The 17,108-nt window shown below is 43.5% G+C and overlaps 1 protein-coding gene across 2 annotated transcripts in view; it reads right to left on the minus strand.

The window, feature by feature from the left end:
* The window catches only part of LOC117522104 (semaphorin-7A), a 32,883-nt gene that overhangs the window by 2,922 nt on the left and 12,853 nt on the right, over positions 1 to 17,108 (minus strand). The window contains exons 2-12 of one of the 2 annotated variants that reach the window (XM_034183490.1): positions 15,562 to 15,695; positions 15,420 to 15,476; positions 15,236 to 15,334; positions 14,430 to 14,538; positions 13,741 to 13,848; positions 13,485 to 13,627; positions 12,291 to 12,469; positions 11,152 to 11,254; positions 8,880 to 9,075; positions 5,707 to 5,819; positions 5,004 to 5,143 (exon numbers count right to left, since the gene is read on the minus strand). In XM_034183490.1, the coding sequence (XP_034039381.1) occupies positions 5,004 to 5,143; positions 5,707 to 5,819; positions 8,880 to 9,075; positions 11,152 to 11,254; positions 12,291 to 12,469; positions 13,485 to 13,627; positions 13,741 to 13,848; positions 14,430 to 14,538; positions 15,236 to 15,334; positions 15,420 to 15,476; positions 15,562 to 15,695 (1,381 nt within the window). Of the gene's footprint in view, positions 1 to 5,003; positions 5,144 to 5,706; positions 5,820 to 8,879; positions 9,076 to 11,151; positions 11,255 to 12,290; positions 12,470 to 13,484; positions 13,628 to 13,740; positions 13,849 to 14,429; positions 14,539 to 15,235; positions 15,335 to 15,419; positions 15,477 to 15,561; positions 15,966 to 17,108 lie in introns of those variants that run through there. The other variant, XM_034183484.1, reaches the window with a different exon arrangement.

Genomic DNA, 17,108 nt, shown 5'->3' on the forward strand with positions numbered 1-17,108 from the left:
GTTATTTGTATAATGAAGCACTAGCTGGTATAGGTCAGGGCTGACGAGAACATCTGGAATTAAGGACCGACTGTCAGGACTGTAGAAGTCAAACTGGGGGAGAACTTGGTGCTTTTCTTAGTGAGATAAAGTTTATTGAATGACTTGGTGCTGGCTGCACAGAGGTGTTTGGTGATGCTGGTATCTTTGCAGGAGAACGATCGCCCAAGTCTTTAGGGTCCTGGTGCATATGGTTGTCAGACTTGGACTCAAACCAGCGACCAAAAGTGACGACTTGATGTCTTTGGTATCAGGTCTCTCTGGAGGATCTTTGGTCTTCGCTGGAAGACTTTGTGTTAAATGCAGTGGTGGGCACAGCTAAAAGTTAGCAAGGTGTTTGACCTGGGAATGTTCGTGTGTGAAATCTGTTTGTGTGTGTTGTTTTTACTGTGTGGCTGACACCACACACTGTACAACTAAACCTGTCATATCTATGATTTGTTTTTAACTCCACGTGTGGGGTCTCTCAGGTTTGGGAAACCTACAGATAATTTTAAAATCCTGCGGTCGACAACACTGTGATGTAACCAGTCGCCAGTAGATGGCTTTTGGAGGAAGCAACCTGGGCTTCTTCTGGCATTTTTACATAAAACAAACATAATAACAATGTCTCTAAACCCAGAGAATATATTCACAAGAGTTTTAGGCACAATATACAAAGAATTTAATGCTGTTGCCCATGTGGAGCCTGATCAGAGTGTCTCAAAGGCATTTCTTCTGTCGTGAATACCTATAATGCACTGGGCACAGCTGCATGTCCACACTAAAACCTTCAAAATTAGTGCAATACTTTAAAACTAAAACATTCTGATATTTTCACTTTATAAAACTTCAGATGTGACGTTAATTTAAACAACTTGTCCGGAATTAGTTTGGTTAAAATTTTAACCATAAGTTAAAACTGTATGCCTCTGGATGACTTGGGTGATATTGCCAGCATATAAGTATGGGGTCAAAAGAAATGAGTTGTTTTTTTTTTCTATGACCAGTTCTCCTTTGCCTGTAGAGGATAGAGCGGTTTCTTTTAGAACCAGCTCTTCTCTGTTTGTAGAGGATAGAAATGGCCATCTACTACAAAAAGCTATGCCTGCAAAAATGTTAGCAGTCTAAAAATTATCCAACCAAAACATATCGGAAGATAATTGGTCCGATGATGGTTTTCAAAGTTATCTGAAAAGCTAATCTGATAATGAAAACAGTCTTTGATAATTAGCAGTTAGTGGATTAGTGGAACTGTGCCCACCACTGGTTAAATGAGTGGTTACTTAGTGAGACTGAGATGAGGAGGATCACTGATACTGTGAGGGTACATCAGCTATGACGTTTTGACCATGTGAAGTGTTTCTCTGGGCATGATCCTGCACGCAGTGCTGAGGACCCAGGTGGCTGGAGAAGATGAAGGACACGCCCACATTATACCTGGCTGCAGCAGACAGGTGGACTGGTTGTCTGTCTGGGTGGTTGCACTCCAGGATCCATATCCATATACGGAGGACAGCTAATTTTTGGGGAAAATCAGTTATGCTACATTTTTAAAGTTTTGACATAGAAAAATGCCTTTGCTTTTATGAAAGTCTTTATTGAAGGTTTAGTCTGTTTTCAGCTTTTCTGAAGCTGCTTAACCAGAACAATATTCCATGTAAAGAAACGAGGAATAACTGAAGTTTTAGATTTGCACTGTGACAGTGCTCACATTAGATCTTTCTTCTTTTTTCTTTTTTTTTGCTGGTGTGAGATGCTGTTGAGGCACAATTCTGTCTTTTTGTCTGGAGTGTGAACATGTTAATTCTGGGTTTGGGGTCACATGCAAACAGAAAATGTCCAGATCTGAATCTCGTGTCTGGGATGTTAGCAGATAGACAGACTGATGAATTCTGGCTGCAACAACCTCGCAGGCTTTTATTTTGGAATACAGGCTCTTACTGTGGAAGTTTCAATTTCAGTTCAATTTATTTTCATGTCACAACAAAGTTGCCTCAAGGTGCTTCACACAAGTAAGGTCTAACCTTACCAATCCCCAGCGCAAGAACCTTATAAACCCCCAGCGCAAGAACGCAGGCAACACTGGTAAGAAAAAACTCCCTCTGAGGAAGAAAGCTCAAGCAGACCAAACTCAAAGCAGTGACCCTCTGCTTGGGCCATGATACTGACACAACTGACAATACAAGAAATTATACAGGAAATTTTGGGAGATTTTGGATGACATAAGTGCAACATAATTCAGCTTGGGACTCCGGCAAGGACGGTCGCATTCCTCCACTCACCTCTTCTCCTTTCTGTTCTCTATCTCTGCTCCGACCATCAAAGTCCCAGCTTCACCAGACTCTGAATTCTTCAAATTAAGATTTGGATTAACCGTGGAATTGATCAGATGGTCTCTCAACGCTATTGACACCATTTTTTCGACAAGGAAATCAGGGTTGGGGGACCCTGCGTCCCTGATGGAACCTACCTAGCGGACTATCCTCTCGACACCTGAGAGAAATGGAGCGTGACATGCTTGGTTCCACTCTCTGTGGAAGACGTTGATGATTCATTTCTATTCGCTTCTATGGTGGGAGGTTTGGTGCTGATTGGTTTGTGCGCTGCCCTGACCCACAGGAATATTAGCAAGATGGCTGCTTCCAGAATCTCATCCCCTTATCTGTCCATCATGGTTAATGAGTTGGACAATGCTGTGAAATCTCAGACTGCATGAACTCTTGAACTCAAACACAAAATGGATACCATATTGGAGCATATCGCTGCATTGCAAAGGAATGTGCTGCTGAGGACCATAGAATATTCTTCTTAAATTTGGACTCTAGACGGTCAGAGGTGCAGTAAATGGAATTCTGTATCTCTCCGCCTAACATCAACATGGCAGCCTTATCGGCTCCTGAAGGTCAAATGCCCTGCTCTTCCCACAGAAGGATCTATGGCCTTGGTGAAGGAATTCGGCTCCCCCTTCTCATCTATCTACCCCCCCCCCCCCCCCAGCCTCCTATTGCCTAGCAACATCAGACTTTACATACACACAGAGAGAAACTGACAGAAACTTAACTCTTCTGCACACGACGCATGTCTCCCTCCCTCCATCCCTATTACCCCCCTCCACTCCCCTCACCCTGGCGTCCTCCCTGCCACCTCAAAGGCAGTGTGGTTGTTACTGCTGCAGCCTTCAACACCCCAAGCTGGGCGGTACGGGTCCCTCCTGCTGCTGCCTTCACCCACTATGGCTCAATTCGGGTGTCAAATGTCTTGTCTTTAATTCTGATGTGTGCAATTATTACAGTAAACTAGTAATAACTGTGGATTAATTGCTGTATTTTGTCTGAGGTATTTGGAGTGTAAACGTAATTTCATTGTTGTTGCACTGGTGTAATGACAATGACAACAAATCTCATCTCATAAACAGGCTTGTTGTTTTCAAAAATGACTGATTTCTCAAAAAAAAACTCCAATCACCTTGCTGTTTTCACCAAAGGACAAAAGTAATGCTCCAGATACACAAACACACAGAGGTTTTGAGAAATGGGGACATTCCACCAACTCAACCAGTCTGAGGGAAAAACCTTCCAGCTCATCCTGATTCTGCTGATTAACGATCACAGTTAAATAAATAAATAAATCCCAAATCTTAGCTTTGTATCTTAAATAACTTTTGAAATTTTAATTAAATTCATACATTTTTCCTTTTGGTCCATCTTTTGTCATTTAAAGGTCTGAAAGGACGCATACTGCCTGTTGTCCAGTTTTCAACACCGGGGTGTTTTATCTTGTTCTGTTTTTATGTTCAGTGAAGCTTCTCTTCCTGTTCACTCTATCATTTATCATCATGAATTTCAAAATGATTTACTTCCAAAGTATCATCATGGGAATTTTTTCTTTTTTGAGAAATGAGATTTTCTGTTACTTTTGTAATATTTTTTTTGTTGACTGTTTAAAACACACAGACGTTGCTACATGAGACAAAGTAAACACAGCAGTCAGCTGACGGTGACGCTCGTGACCGCGAGACATGTTTCATCACACATAATTGTTTTGTTTACACATGCACTTTGGAGTCTCTCCAGTCACAGGCCCCCCTCTGGGATTCTGTTGCCTGATCTAAATTATTAATCAAAAGCAATGAAAGATATCACATAAATATCTCTGTCCCAAAGAAGGAGTCGTCCTGTATTGGGGAATGAGGTCTGTTGGTGTCAGTGGTTTTCTCCAAATTCTGCAGCATGACCAGGACTCACCCTGGATGGGACGCCAGTCCAGCATGGGGTTGTTCCCCAGCTGGGGCGGGTGCTGATTTACAGCAGGGTGCAATGAGACTATGACTTAGGACCTGATTTATGAATATTCAGGTTTGCGTGTGTAAAATTGTGGGCAAACACACTAAAAAAACTGATTTACTAACAGAGTGGACTGAGAACTGCAGCTTTTAAATTGTGCAAAATACCACTTATTAGTCATTTAGTGCATTTGCCTTGATGAACATGCAATTTGAGGTGTGTCCACCTGAGTGTGCAAAATTGTAGGTGGGAGTGTTTTTTTCATGATTTAAGCAAATTTAGGGGATGCTGATGGCATCTCTACTTTGCACATTTGAAAATTTGGTATTAAATTGTTGCACTTAACAGACTGCAGGTCTAAAAGCAGAAATGTCGCCGTCTCCTCATACACAGAAGGAAAACAACAAAAATAAAAATAATTCATTGTGAAGTTTGGGCATATTCAAAGAGGTAACAGTTTCCTTCAGTTGTCTGAGCGCATTGAACTGGCAGGACGCAGCATAATTATTCACCAGTTTCCTTAAGCATGTGAACACACTGTTATGTGGCAGAGTTTCTGTAACTAGGCACAGCTGCTAACTGCTCAGGGCTTCTATAATTCTGACCAGTAACTCATGCAAAATCCTCATTTACGCACTGCTGTCTACATCACGTTACTGCTTTCAAAGAAAACTGCACTCAGAGGGTTCTAAATCTTACTGTGGGACGCACTGTGTGCCGTTCCAGCCACAGTATGGATCTCTGGCTAAGACGCACTCCTCACAGCTGTCTCCATACTGGACACAGTTTGCCACATCCAGCTGCACCACTTCATGTCTGCTGCTCACATACAGCCGCCTCTGCAACACATTCAACAAGACGTGTGACATCAACACGCGAGCCGATTACTCACCTCATGGCAGGTTTGATTCAGAGACTGAAATGGAAACTTAGTCAACAAAGCTATCACCTCCCACCTAACCCGGACTCCAGAGAACTATTAGTGCAAGACTAAAGCTGCATCAAGAAGAGACAGCTGCTGTTATTATCATTATTATTATTACTACTACTATTAAAGTGATCAGTAGCCTATGTCACTCCCCGTATGTCAAAGTATATGTGTGCCATGTTTGGTTTAATTCCAAGATGCCACACACACACACACACACACACACACACACACACACACACACACACACACACACACACACACACACACACACACACACACACACACACACACACACACACACACACAGAGGAAGAGTTAGTCACTTGACACAGATCTATATGCTAAAAAGGGAGAGTGTGTGTGTGTGTGTGTGTGTGTGTGTGTGTGTGTGTGTGTGTGTGTGTGTGTGTGTGTGTGTGTGTGTGTGTGTGTGTGTGTGTGTGTGTGTGTGTGAAGCACACCATCACTCACAGTGGAAGGCTGCAGGGTCATGCTGAGGATGTGGGCTCTGTGATGGAATGGTTGATACTCAGCGATGATAAAGCCCTCGTGGTTCTCCATCACTTTGTGAACTGCTCCGTTCTCTATAGTTACCCACAATGAGTACGCATGACACACACACACACAATCAGCCACATTCATACATACTTTTCACATGTCTCATATCCAATTGCTTGGGATCATCTAGCCAAGCTTCTCGGTTGTTGAGATGTACAAAAAAAAAAAAAAAAGTGGTGTTTTCAAACTGCTTTACTTTGATTTTTGACCAAACGACACCAAAATCTAATCACTTCTCGATATCTGTGCAAGTCAGATTCCCACCAAGTTTGAGCCAGGGCAGAGTTACTCTCACAGAGTGTGGAAACGAGAGCCGAGCTGTCAAACGATCAATAACCCCCCGCCCATCCACAGATCTCCACCACGGAGACCACCTACAATCCCAGATACTGTGGCTGACAAATAGCAACTGCAGGAGGGCGATACACCGGTTGTCTGCTGGGGTGGTTACCAATCAGGACCCAGAGCAGTTCTGAAGTGTAGCAGATCCTACATGGTGCAGAGCCAGTGCACACCCCATGACCTGACCTGACCTTAAAAAACAAGTATGTTTCCAGATTGGTCTTGAAAAAATGAGCAGAATGGGATCTTCTGCTGTCCACCAGCAGATTATTTCTCAAAGTAGGAGCCTGATGAGATCCACACACCTTGTTACCTTCTTCTTAACTTCAGGAACAGGGGACAGAACCTTAAATTCTGCTCTCATATTCATAGGAAGTCCATGAAAGGACGCCAGTAGAGCAGAATACCTTATCTGTCCTGCCCTATTTCATTGGTTCCCTTGAGCAGTTGTACAGCCAGATGTCCAACATTCTGGTCGGAGCATCGGCCAAAGTTCTTGTGTTCAATCCATTCGTCAGTTGTAAACAATAAAATATTTGTGGGAGAGCAAAAGTGGTGAAATGGCTGAGCTCGGTGAATGTTCCAGGGATTTGTGGTATTGGAGATGAACTCTTCTTGGTGGATGGAGACACTTTTTCTACGCCAGTTGTTTTTACACTGTGCTCTGTGTTGGAAAAAGTCCTTGCAGGAATCATTCGAGACAGGTTTCAATCCCCGTTAACTGCCACTCAGTGACCGTAAAAGTTAGGCTTCACACCCAACAAATCAACCATCAACCACATCATCGCCCGTCGAGTGTTCGCTGAATTCTGGTGGAGATATCGGCAGCGGTTCTTCACGGTGTGTGTTGAATTTCAATTGTCTGGATCATCCTGACAATTTTTGGATCCTCAACAAGTTGCTGGACGTCACAGTGGGCAGATACAGAGGTACCCTGAGAACTCCGGAGAGCAGGGGCAGAGTCTCTGAGATCTTCACAGTGAGTACTGGTTGTTGGTCAGGTAGCCTGTTCTTAGGTTGGGTCTTAGGCCAGGTGGTGTAGCAGCTTAGGTGCCTTTGTTAGTGAGGAAAAGTCTGCTGACCTTGACTTCACAGACGAGGCTGTGATCTTTGTAGAAGGAGTGGATACCTTGACTGTTGTACTTATGGAGCTGAGTGTCTGGGTTTCTGATCAAGGCGGCTATCAGTGACTTCCTGGACTGGGTCATCAGAACTGTGTCTGTAAACATGCAGTGATGTGTTTCTTGGATTTTGAGACGAAGAGAAATCCGGGAAGAGTTTATGGAGTCATGAGGTGTTTGAAAGAACTTCCACGCTTATAAAGTCAATGACTCGGTCTTTGGTGGTAGGTTTCTTCTGAGGATCCTCGGGTACCAGTGGAATAAGTTTGTGTCAGACAGTTACTTGGAGATATTAAGATGATGAGGATCACGCTTCATCACAACATCAACTACGACATTTTATCCATGTGGTTTGTTTCTCTGGTCATGATCCAGCACGCAGGAAACTGGGTTCACGCAAAACCAGTCGTCTTGTGTCTGAGTCACAACATGAACATGATCAGAACATGATGACTCTGGACCATGTGGTCGTCACCACATCACACCAAAATAGAAATACTCATTCGTCAACATTTATTTTGGGGAACATGATCTCTGTTCTGGGGCTGACTTGAACTGTTTTTCTAACTGGTTTTCAGTGTGAGAGGAAGTACTGGGCTGCGCCTCATGTACACATGTGTGGGCTTGACCTCATCTTCATCCTCATGAAGGTTCTTGGATTAAAATTCCCAATTCTCATCCACACAAAATGTAACCACGAGGAATGGCTGAATGAATGTTCTGACATCATCGTTTAAGTTAAAACCTATTTACACACAGATTGTCACATTATGAGGCTGATGGATTTTAATGAAGACTAAAAAACACTTTTTAAGTTGACAGAAACACTGATTACACGACATGTATCATCTTGAATTCTGATGCAGTTTCCCCGTCAGTTTTTCACGTGCATGTTTGTACATTTTTGGTGTTCTGGGCTGGTCTCAAATGCACAAATGCAGAATGACTCATGAGTGTTTGCACACTCTGTTAAGCAATGATAGACCTGCAGGAAATAATCCAGCTCAGAACCAGGAGGAAGTCACGTTTGTCATATTTTTATACTCAGTAGTTCATAAGAACATGTCGACATAAAAATATATGCAGGAAACATAACTTCCTCTTGAAGAACATGAACCCAAAATGCAACTTTATGATCACGTGAGCCTGAGATAAACACAGGCATCATTGTTTCTCAACGATGTCACTTCTGGGGACTCTTTAATTTTAAAGTCCTTCTCTGTATTTCAACAGTAAAGTGGTCAGGGTTTTAAGTGAGGGACCAGTGGGCCAGTCAGCTTTTGCATAGCCATGGCAACGGGTACAGGTTTCTGTGCATAAAATATGTGTGCAATTACAAGTCTATTTTGTTCTGTGTGTGTGTGTCTGGGGGGTTGAACTTTTTTGTGTTCTCTACCCATTTTATTCTGGATGTTTTCACGGCTTTCACAGTTTATGCTGTTCTTTTCCAATGAGAGTTAATTGTGTTGGTTGCTTAAAAAGTAAGGGTCCCCATGTGGACAACAGTTACAAATGCAGGTACTTAGTACTGGTGAGTACTCCCCAGTTCAAGGACTGGTCCAAAGTAGATTCTTTGTAAATGAAAGATATTAGTGAAATGTCATGAATGTAGTTCTTACTCACGTAGTGACAGAAAGAGGACGGTGTGGCGATTATTCCTCTCATCCTGGAAAGTGTCAACGGCGATGTGCTTGTAGTGGTGGTGACTAAAGAGAAGTGGGCCCGATGCGTTCAGAGGTTGGACCCAGTCCTCCACCTCAGATGTCTCTTCTATCTCCTTCAGGGTTTGTGCAGATAACATTGTGCTGTCTGCAACACACTGAGGAAAAAAAAACGACAAGCAGGACGTTTCTGAGCCACTCGTAGAGATCTGGTCGGATCAGGGAGCATGAACTGGTGCCAAACCAAGACAGAACCGCTGTGACAGACAACTAGTCCATCTCCACCCGCTCAGTCACCATCTACCTACCACAAGTGAAATGTGAAAGCCCTTTCCCAGTTGCTGGGGTTCTCAACACTGACACCTGCAGGCCGGGTCACATTTTCAGTCTTAAGCGATCTCAAAGGAAGAAGTGCATGAAGAGCAGTCCATAAAGAGTTCAACTCTCATTGTCAGCAAACCAGTAGTTATGAGTTTTAATGTAGATAACAATGTCTACACCTCCATCAATCTCCACCTTCTCGTGGTTGAGGGGACAGTGGGCTCCAGTATTCCTGGGAGCTGAGCTGTCTGAAGCATTAACTCCTGGTAGGGCCTTCCTCGGCACATGGGATCTAGGTGACGAGATAAAACGATTCCGGAAAGATTGACACAAACATTGAAAGAGTCATCTCACCAGAAGAAACCAGAAGCTCCTCCTGGAGCTAGACCTAGAGGGAAGAGCTGACAGGCGAGCACCTGGTACCAAGTCTACAACCATGGGGCTCGATTGGGAGTGGATGAGGTTCACCCAGAAATGCTGACGTCTGTGGATGTTGTTGCGCTGTCTGTCATGACCGACGCCTACACAGTGTTGCATAGAGATTTGGATCAGTACCTCTAGATTAGAAAACTTGGGTGGTGTTTTCCATCTTTAACATAGTGCTGCAGATAACTGAAACAATTTTTCAAATGGTGATATGAGCACCAAAGTCAGCGCTTGTGTGATTTCCCCTATAACTGGAACACACGCCGCGCTTACCTTTATTAGCAGAGCAGATAATGGAATATTTACAGAGGAATCATTCAAATGGTGATACAAGCACCAAATTTGGCCCAAATAGTCCTTAGACATAACTCTTTTGAAAAAGAAGACAGGCCACTTGAATTTTCAATTAGGCAGCCAGGTAGTGGTCAATAAAGAATTACACAGGGGTCAAAATTTAAAAATTCTCCAGTTTTATTGAAAGGTATAACCACATTATGTGTCTGATCATAAAGATTCCAAAAAGGTATAGTTTGGACTATCTGTGACTAAATATTTTGGAGTTATGGGGGTAAAAACAGCAAAAATAGTGACAAAGTTCAATTTCAGTCTGTACAGGGTCAAAAGTTAAAGTTGCTCCAATTTTGGTAAAAAGTGATGCCGATTATGAGTTGAGTTAATGGGATTAATAAATGGAATAATGTTGACAGTACTGAATGCTTGGTCTCCAAAGTAAAGGTCAAACAAGGTCAACATCCATTGGATTCTATGACATGTGACATATGTTACCCCATAACATGACAACTAAGCATGACACATGGTGCAAACTATTCCTTTTTAAAACCCTATAAACTCAACCAATAATGGTCCCCTGTCAGAAAACACTGTCTGTCTGAGTCAGGGGAGCGTCATTACCCCAGTTGAAGACGTTCAAGTATACTGGGATCTTGTTTATGAGTGGGGATAAGATGGATTGTGAGGTCAGTGGATGGACTGAGGTGGTGTCTGATGTTCTGCAGATGCTGAACTGGACCATTATGGTGATTAAAAAAAGCTGAGCCAGAAGGTGAGATTCTTGGTGTACCAGTCAGTTTCTGCTGGTCATGATGTTTGGGTATTGACCGAAAGAACAAGGTCATGGATACAAGTGGTGGAAACTGTATTCCTCCTTGGGGTATCTGGGCTGACATTCTGGGACAGGGTGAGATACTTGAATATCTGAGAGGGACTCTGAGTAGAGACCCTGCTTCTTCGCATCAAAATGATCCAGCTGAGGTGGTTTGGGCATCTGATGAGGATGCTGCCAGGTGGTCTTCCAGGCAGTGAAGACCTCTGAGAAGACCCGGGACACATTGTAGGGATTATACTGTATCTCCCAGCTGACTGGGAAACACTGCCCCAGGAAGTGCTAGAGGACTTGGCCAAGGAAGTGTGGGATGAGTTGCTTGGTTGGATAAGTGGCAGAAAATGAATGAATGAATTACACGTACCAGCCGACTCCTCTGTTTTGGGTTCCCTGAGCTTTTCAATGGAGACTTCATGAAGATGTCGTGGATATCTCGTATTGTGTAGACACATGCGGCGCTGAAACCCCTGCAGAAGCACATCAGCAGACACGGCTAATTTTAACATCAGAAAACAAAATTAAATGATGGTTTAACTTGTTAAACAGTAAGGGCCCCTTCACACATAGTGCGAATGTGGTCGCATGCAAAATGTGTAAAATCGTAGCTGCCTCGAACGCCTCATACACCTGTTGCTACAACTATTTGCGCACACCAGCGGGTGAAAGACAGAGTGTGCGCTGTGCGAGCCCATCGAACCCTCTCGGGGCAGGTGTCGACCAAATTTCAGCTGACTCACACAAGCACCTAACACTGCTCGTTTGGCACTTAGAAAATATGGAGCCATTCAAACTATCATCACAACAACAGTCAGCAGACGATCACTGTCGAGCTGGATGTGAAATTTATCTTAAGTCTGCTGGTCTGCTCACAGCTGCGGCTGTTAAAATCTCTGCTCCTGGATGTCCCAGCTTGAGAACATGTTCCGTGTTTGGAAGGACATGAACTTACAACATTCCTCAGTGAGACGCGTGTCTCTGCCTGCTGTCCTCATGTGGAAATTATATAAAACATCTTTCGCCTGCAGTGGCCGCACACAGCGTGCCTCATCCATGTCTTTGTTGATTTCAGCTTGTTTTTTCGCACTGATTACAGGGCAGCGATGGTAGCGCAGTGGTAAAGTTTCCGTCTGGTAATCAGAGCTTACGGGTTTGAATCCCGTGAGTGACTTGTATTTTTTAGTCCAGGGTTATTTAACCGTGGGGTTCTGTGTTGCGTCCCTTTTTATGTATTATTTATATCAACTCAGTGATATTCACTAATTATACAGCTGGTTTTTATTTTATTGTTCTCCACATTAGCGGCATGATGTGGTGCAGCTGCTTGCACTGTGTTCCTGCTCGAAAGACACCGCCGTGCGCACTGGGATCATGCACGCCTGCCCGTCAGCTCGATGTTTGCGTGGATCACTCATACAAGCTGTTCTGCCGTGAGTCGCCCTGAGTTGTATTTATTTGTACCATGTGTGAAGGGGCCCAAACCTGCAATCAATAACGGAATCCTACCACTGGTTTCTGAAGAGCCCGTAGACTTTGGTGTCCTGCCATTGTTCCGCCGGAACTGTGGCCATGCCCACCAGCTCAGAGTAATGCTGTCTGCTGGTCCGGTCTCCACAGTAAAGTCTGGCACTCATCTGGGAGGTCCATTTAAACTGCAGGTTGTTTTTCCTCCCTCCTTTGTCGGCCTAGAACACAGTGTTTCAGCATTTCAGGAATTGTGTCTTAAAACACTCTCACACGTGTGACTGAATGCCTGCATTTTTTAATTTTAGGTACTATAAACCACCAGTTCTTTGTCACCAACATCTGTCGATGGTCGATCATCTCCACCATTTCTCCAGGTGTTTTCAAAGAATCCACCATCATTATGACGAAAACAGAAGTGAAGAAAAACTGGATCCTCCGCAAGACACAAGACTTTAAATCTTGATCCTGGTCTGCAGACTTACATCCTGCACTGAGGCCCGTTGGAGCTGAGGCTTATCTCTGGATTCTGTAACGTCAAATGGACGAAAGTCTACAACTCCCTCTGTCAAGCGTACTTCTGCAGCCAATCCTGGTACCCATTTCCTGGTGGGTGGACTGAGACAATGCAAACTGCATCTTGACCAAGGACACAGACAGATAGCATGAGCGGGATTCAAACCCAGCTGTACACATTGACAGACGAGGTCCTGTAGAAGACAGGCATGATAATTTTCAGAATTTGTCCTGAATTCCATATTTTTTAGAACAAACTGGATGAAGCATTCCTGACTTTTTTTCAAGCTTAACTGCCAAACTAAGGCGTAAAATGGGACTAATTTAGCCTAAAACCTGGGCGCTCCTACAGTCGACCCCAGACCCCCAGCCGACTTTCAGGATGTCTCATTCTTATGTCTCTGCACATTGGTAGTCCAACTTCCACTCAGTTCCCATTGTTCTACATCAGAAATCCACGCCTCCTGACATTCCAGGGAATGACGCTCCATGAAACTTGGTCTTTCGTGCAAACTACCTGAGAAAAGTCACATCACAATCACATCACCGTGTATAATTACAACCTGACTGTCACACGTGTGAGAAAAGCAAAAGATAAAGGAGAAAAAAAGATCTGGATCTGCACTTTCTTCTTCTTGTACCTTTTACAGCAGGTGCTTGATTCTAATCCTGTGGTTTGTTAAATGTGACAAATTAATGTTGTAGCTTTTGTATTCTCACCATGCAAACCTGGGTCACAAAGGGCAGCCACATGCTGGCGTCCATGCTCGGGTCCCTGTTTTTTTCATTATAGAAGGCATAGATTCTGTCTTGTTGGTTATTCTCCGGGCGTCTGCTGAGCATCAAACCAACGTAGTGCTGCTCTAGACACAGAAATGAAGCCAAATATGCTGCTTGACACCAAAAACATCTTTAAGTCTGCAAAAGTAAAACATTCTGATTTCATAAGAAATTTAATAATAATAATAATAATCACCTTTAGTGTGGTATGACGGCCCAACTTTGTCTTTCCCAATCTTGTGGATCCCATCACTGGAGTCAGTTCCGGAATGTGTGATGTAGAGATGTGGAGCTCCTGGAGATTCTGGAAGAAACATTCACAGGTTTTATAGTGATGCAGCGTCGTCGTCTTACAGCCAGCAGCAGTTTATGATTCATCAAGAGGCCATCCAAGAGACAAGAAGAGGAACTCGGCAGATATGTAAACAACACTGGTTGAGCGAAAGAGAGGTAGAAACTCAAAATCTAAAGCATGGGTGCAGTTCCAAGCAAAGTGCAATAAATAGTGCCACAGGTGGGAACTGAAACCTCAGAACAGTGCCCAGCCAAAACCAAAACCTCCAACTCATCATTTGATGGATTCAAGGAGAACCTGGTATGGTCCACTGAGAACCCAAATCTATGAGACCTCTGACCTTGATTGTTTAACATTCCTAACCAATCTCAAATTGATCCTCCCGTCCATAGGTCCAACGGCACTGCAGCGTTTGATCAGAATCTGATTCTGCATTTTTAGGATCTCATAGTAACATTCATACAGATGTAGTTACACAGAGGTCACGGTGGCGGCAGTGGTGGTGGCGGCACAAACACTTTGGATGCTGTGTGAAGTGCTGACCAATCAGAAAGATTGGATACGGAAAACTAAAGCGTACACAAACTCACCAACAAGTAGTGATAGTTCCCCTTCCTTCAGGACACGATTCTTTATACTCGTTTCAATGGAGCGCAGATCATCAGTGGGCGCGCACACGAGCGACTCCGCTGACGTGACCTACAGGCAGACACAGGAAAGGTGTCACATTCAAACCTGCTTAACACCAATGTCTGAGTTAGTCAGCACAAAAAAATAAAACAAAAGGATAACATAACCTCTACCCTCCTCTCGCAGGGGTTATATGGACTAGCCACCAGAGGAGGGCAGGGGTTATGTTTTCATCTTTGTCTGTGTGGCTGTAAACACTGTAACTCTGAGGGGTTTACGGATTCTTTACATTTACGGAACAGATGGTTCTTATGGACTAGTTGAGGAAATTTTCGTTGAAATTCAAATTTGCTTTGGAATATTTCCTTTCATCTTTATTTTGTCCATGTCTTTAATAGTACAAAATTCCTTCGTAATGTCAGTGCTGACCAGGCTGATGATGGAATTCCCCTTTGTTTGTTTGTAATTCTTGGAAATCATCCGATCTGAAAAGGAAATAATTCAGTAAAGTCTTTCTTGTCTATGTTGCTCGTCAGATTTCTTGTCTACAAGCTTTCAGCTGAGGGACTTACATTATCAGCGCTTTGATACCTGACTGATAAAGAATCACTCGCCGTTCTCATTCCATATACTCACACTGACAGACAGTTCCTCCACTAAGCAGAAGTGATACAGAACTTTTATTACTTTGTATAAATAAAAATAAGAAGTGGCGAGTGATAAGACTTTTAAAGATCATGCTCGGGACTGTTTTATGCCGTCCTACCATGTTACAGCACAGAGTTTCTCTACTGTTTGTTCCGCAAACAAACACCCGGTTCTCTTCTTCCCTCAGGTGGAACACGGTGATGTCATAGTCACAATCCTAAATGAGAAGAGTAAAAACTTAAAATTCAGTCCAGATCGAGGCTAGCTGACACCTTAAACACTCGGGATCTGCAGTTACTCACTGGAGTTACGCTGCTGTTGAGGCATTTGTCCCACAGGACTGTCCACTGCATAGGTGGCTGGAAATTCAAACGGAGACAATATCAGGCAAATCCAAAGTTTGCAGCCTCTCATTAATGTCTCAACAGTATAACGTCTGACTACCTTCTGAGGATTCTGAAAGTTGAAGGATTCCAGGTGTCGTTGTCCAACGACTGTGACACTGTCCGGCTGTTGTCCCAGGAGAATCCGTGCAGGTTTATCCACTCCATCTTTCCACAATCTGTTGACTGACATCCCTGCAAAGAAACACTTCATAACACAGCTGATCCTAAATGGACTCTGGACCTGTTTGTACTTCCTGCAGGTACGGACACTGAATGTGAGGCATTGATATTTGCTTCCATCTACAAACATAGTGTACGAGTAGCAAATGATCATTTTCTTATCCAAAACATTCAAGATCAATCAATGTCAATCTGAAAAAAATGACTGGAACTGGGACAGTGAAGATTGTGTTATCCAGCATGATCCAGTGTTCAATGTACTCTAATTACTGATTCATCTGCACCGTTCAACCATCCATCAGCAGAGAGTGTAGCCAGACAGACAGTGTGGTACAGAGGTGAAGAAGAGAGAGCAGGCAGGGTGGAGTGGGTGCAGAAAGGTGGCAGGAGTGATTTGTGACCGAAGAATATCAACAAGAGTGAAGGAGAAAGTCTACATGACAGTAGTGAGACCAGTTATGTTGGACAGCTTAGAGACAGTGGCACTAACAAAAAGGCAGGAGACAGAGCTGAAGATAATGCGATTCTCTTTGGGAGTGACGAAAATGGACAGGATTAGGAATGAACATATCAGAGGGACTGCTCAGTTGGGACGGTTTTAAGAGTGGGCTGGGCAACATGCACAAGCTGCATCGGAGTACACCACAATAGCAGAGATGATCGGAATGGAACAGCAGCTGCTGCCAGCCTGGTCACAGTTGCAGTGAACATCAGCACTTCTGGACTCATACATTTAATGTTTTTTTTTTATTATTATTGAGGAACACAATTCTGTAGGAGTGGAGCACAGCACTGTGCTGCTTAAGGCCTGGTCACACGGCACTTAATAAAGTGCAACAAAGCCCAAACGAAACAAGATATCTGGACTTTCGTTGACATCATTTAACCTTCATACAGCTTTGCTCCTGCAGCTGGCGCTTCGTCAAACTAAACTGTCGCAAACTTTGAACGAATGCCACCGAAATCCGTATTTAATTTTTCTGGAGTTCTTGATGTTTTTTTTTTTTTTTACATTTGCTTAGCTTTGTAACGTTAACATTTAGTTTGACTTTGTTTGAGCAACTGAATGTTTTCATACAGTGCAGAAGCCAGTTTGTGAGCGCTGCTACTGCCGCTGCGTTCATGTACCATTGGAAACTACAGGGCAAACTCGGCCTGTTTGCTTGGATTTTTTTTATCTGGGTGGGGGGTCAGCTTCACTGGGCTCAGGCATCTTATATAGGCCAGAATTAATCTTTTGTGTGAATACAATTAATTAATTAAAATGAAAACCACACTCCTGCCACAAGCAACTGCTGAATTTGAAACAACAAAAAAGTTGTGTAATTTCTGATGGTACATGAACACAGCATCAGCAGCAGGCCATCACCTCCTGCGTGCCGTTATTTTTTATTTTTTGATAAATATAACAATATGAGTGTAGGA

Source organism: Thalassophryne amazonica, chromosome 2 (assembly GCF_902500255.1).
Source record: "Thalassophryne amazonica chromosome 2, fThaAma1.1, whole genome shotgun sequence".
Lineage (NCBI taxonomy): Eukaryota > Metazoa > Chordata > Actinopteri > Batrachoidiformes > Batrachoididae > Thalassophryne > Thalassophryne amazonica.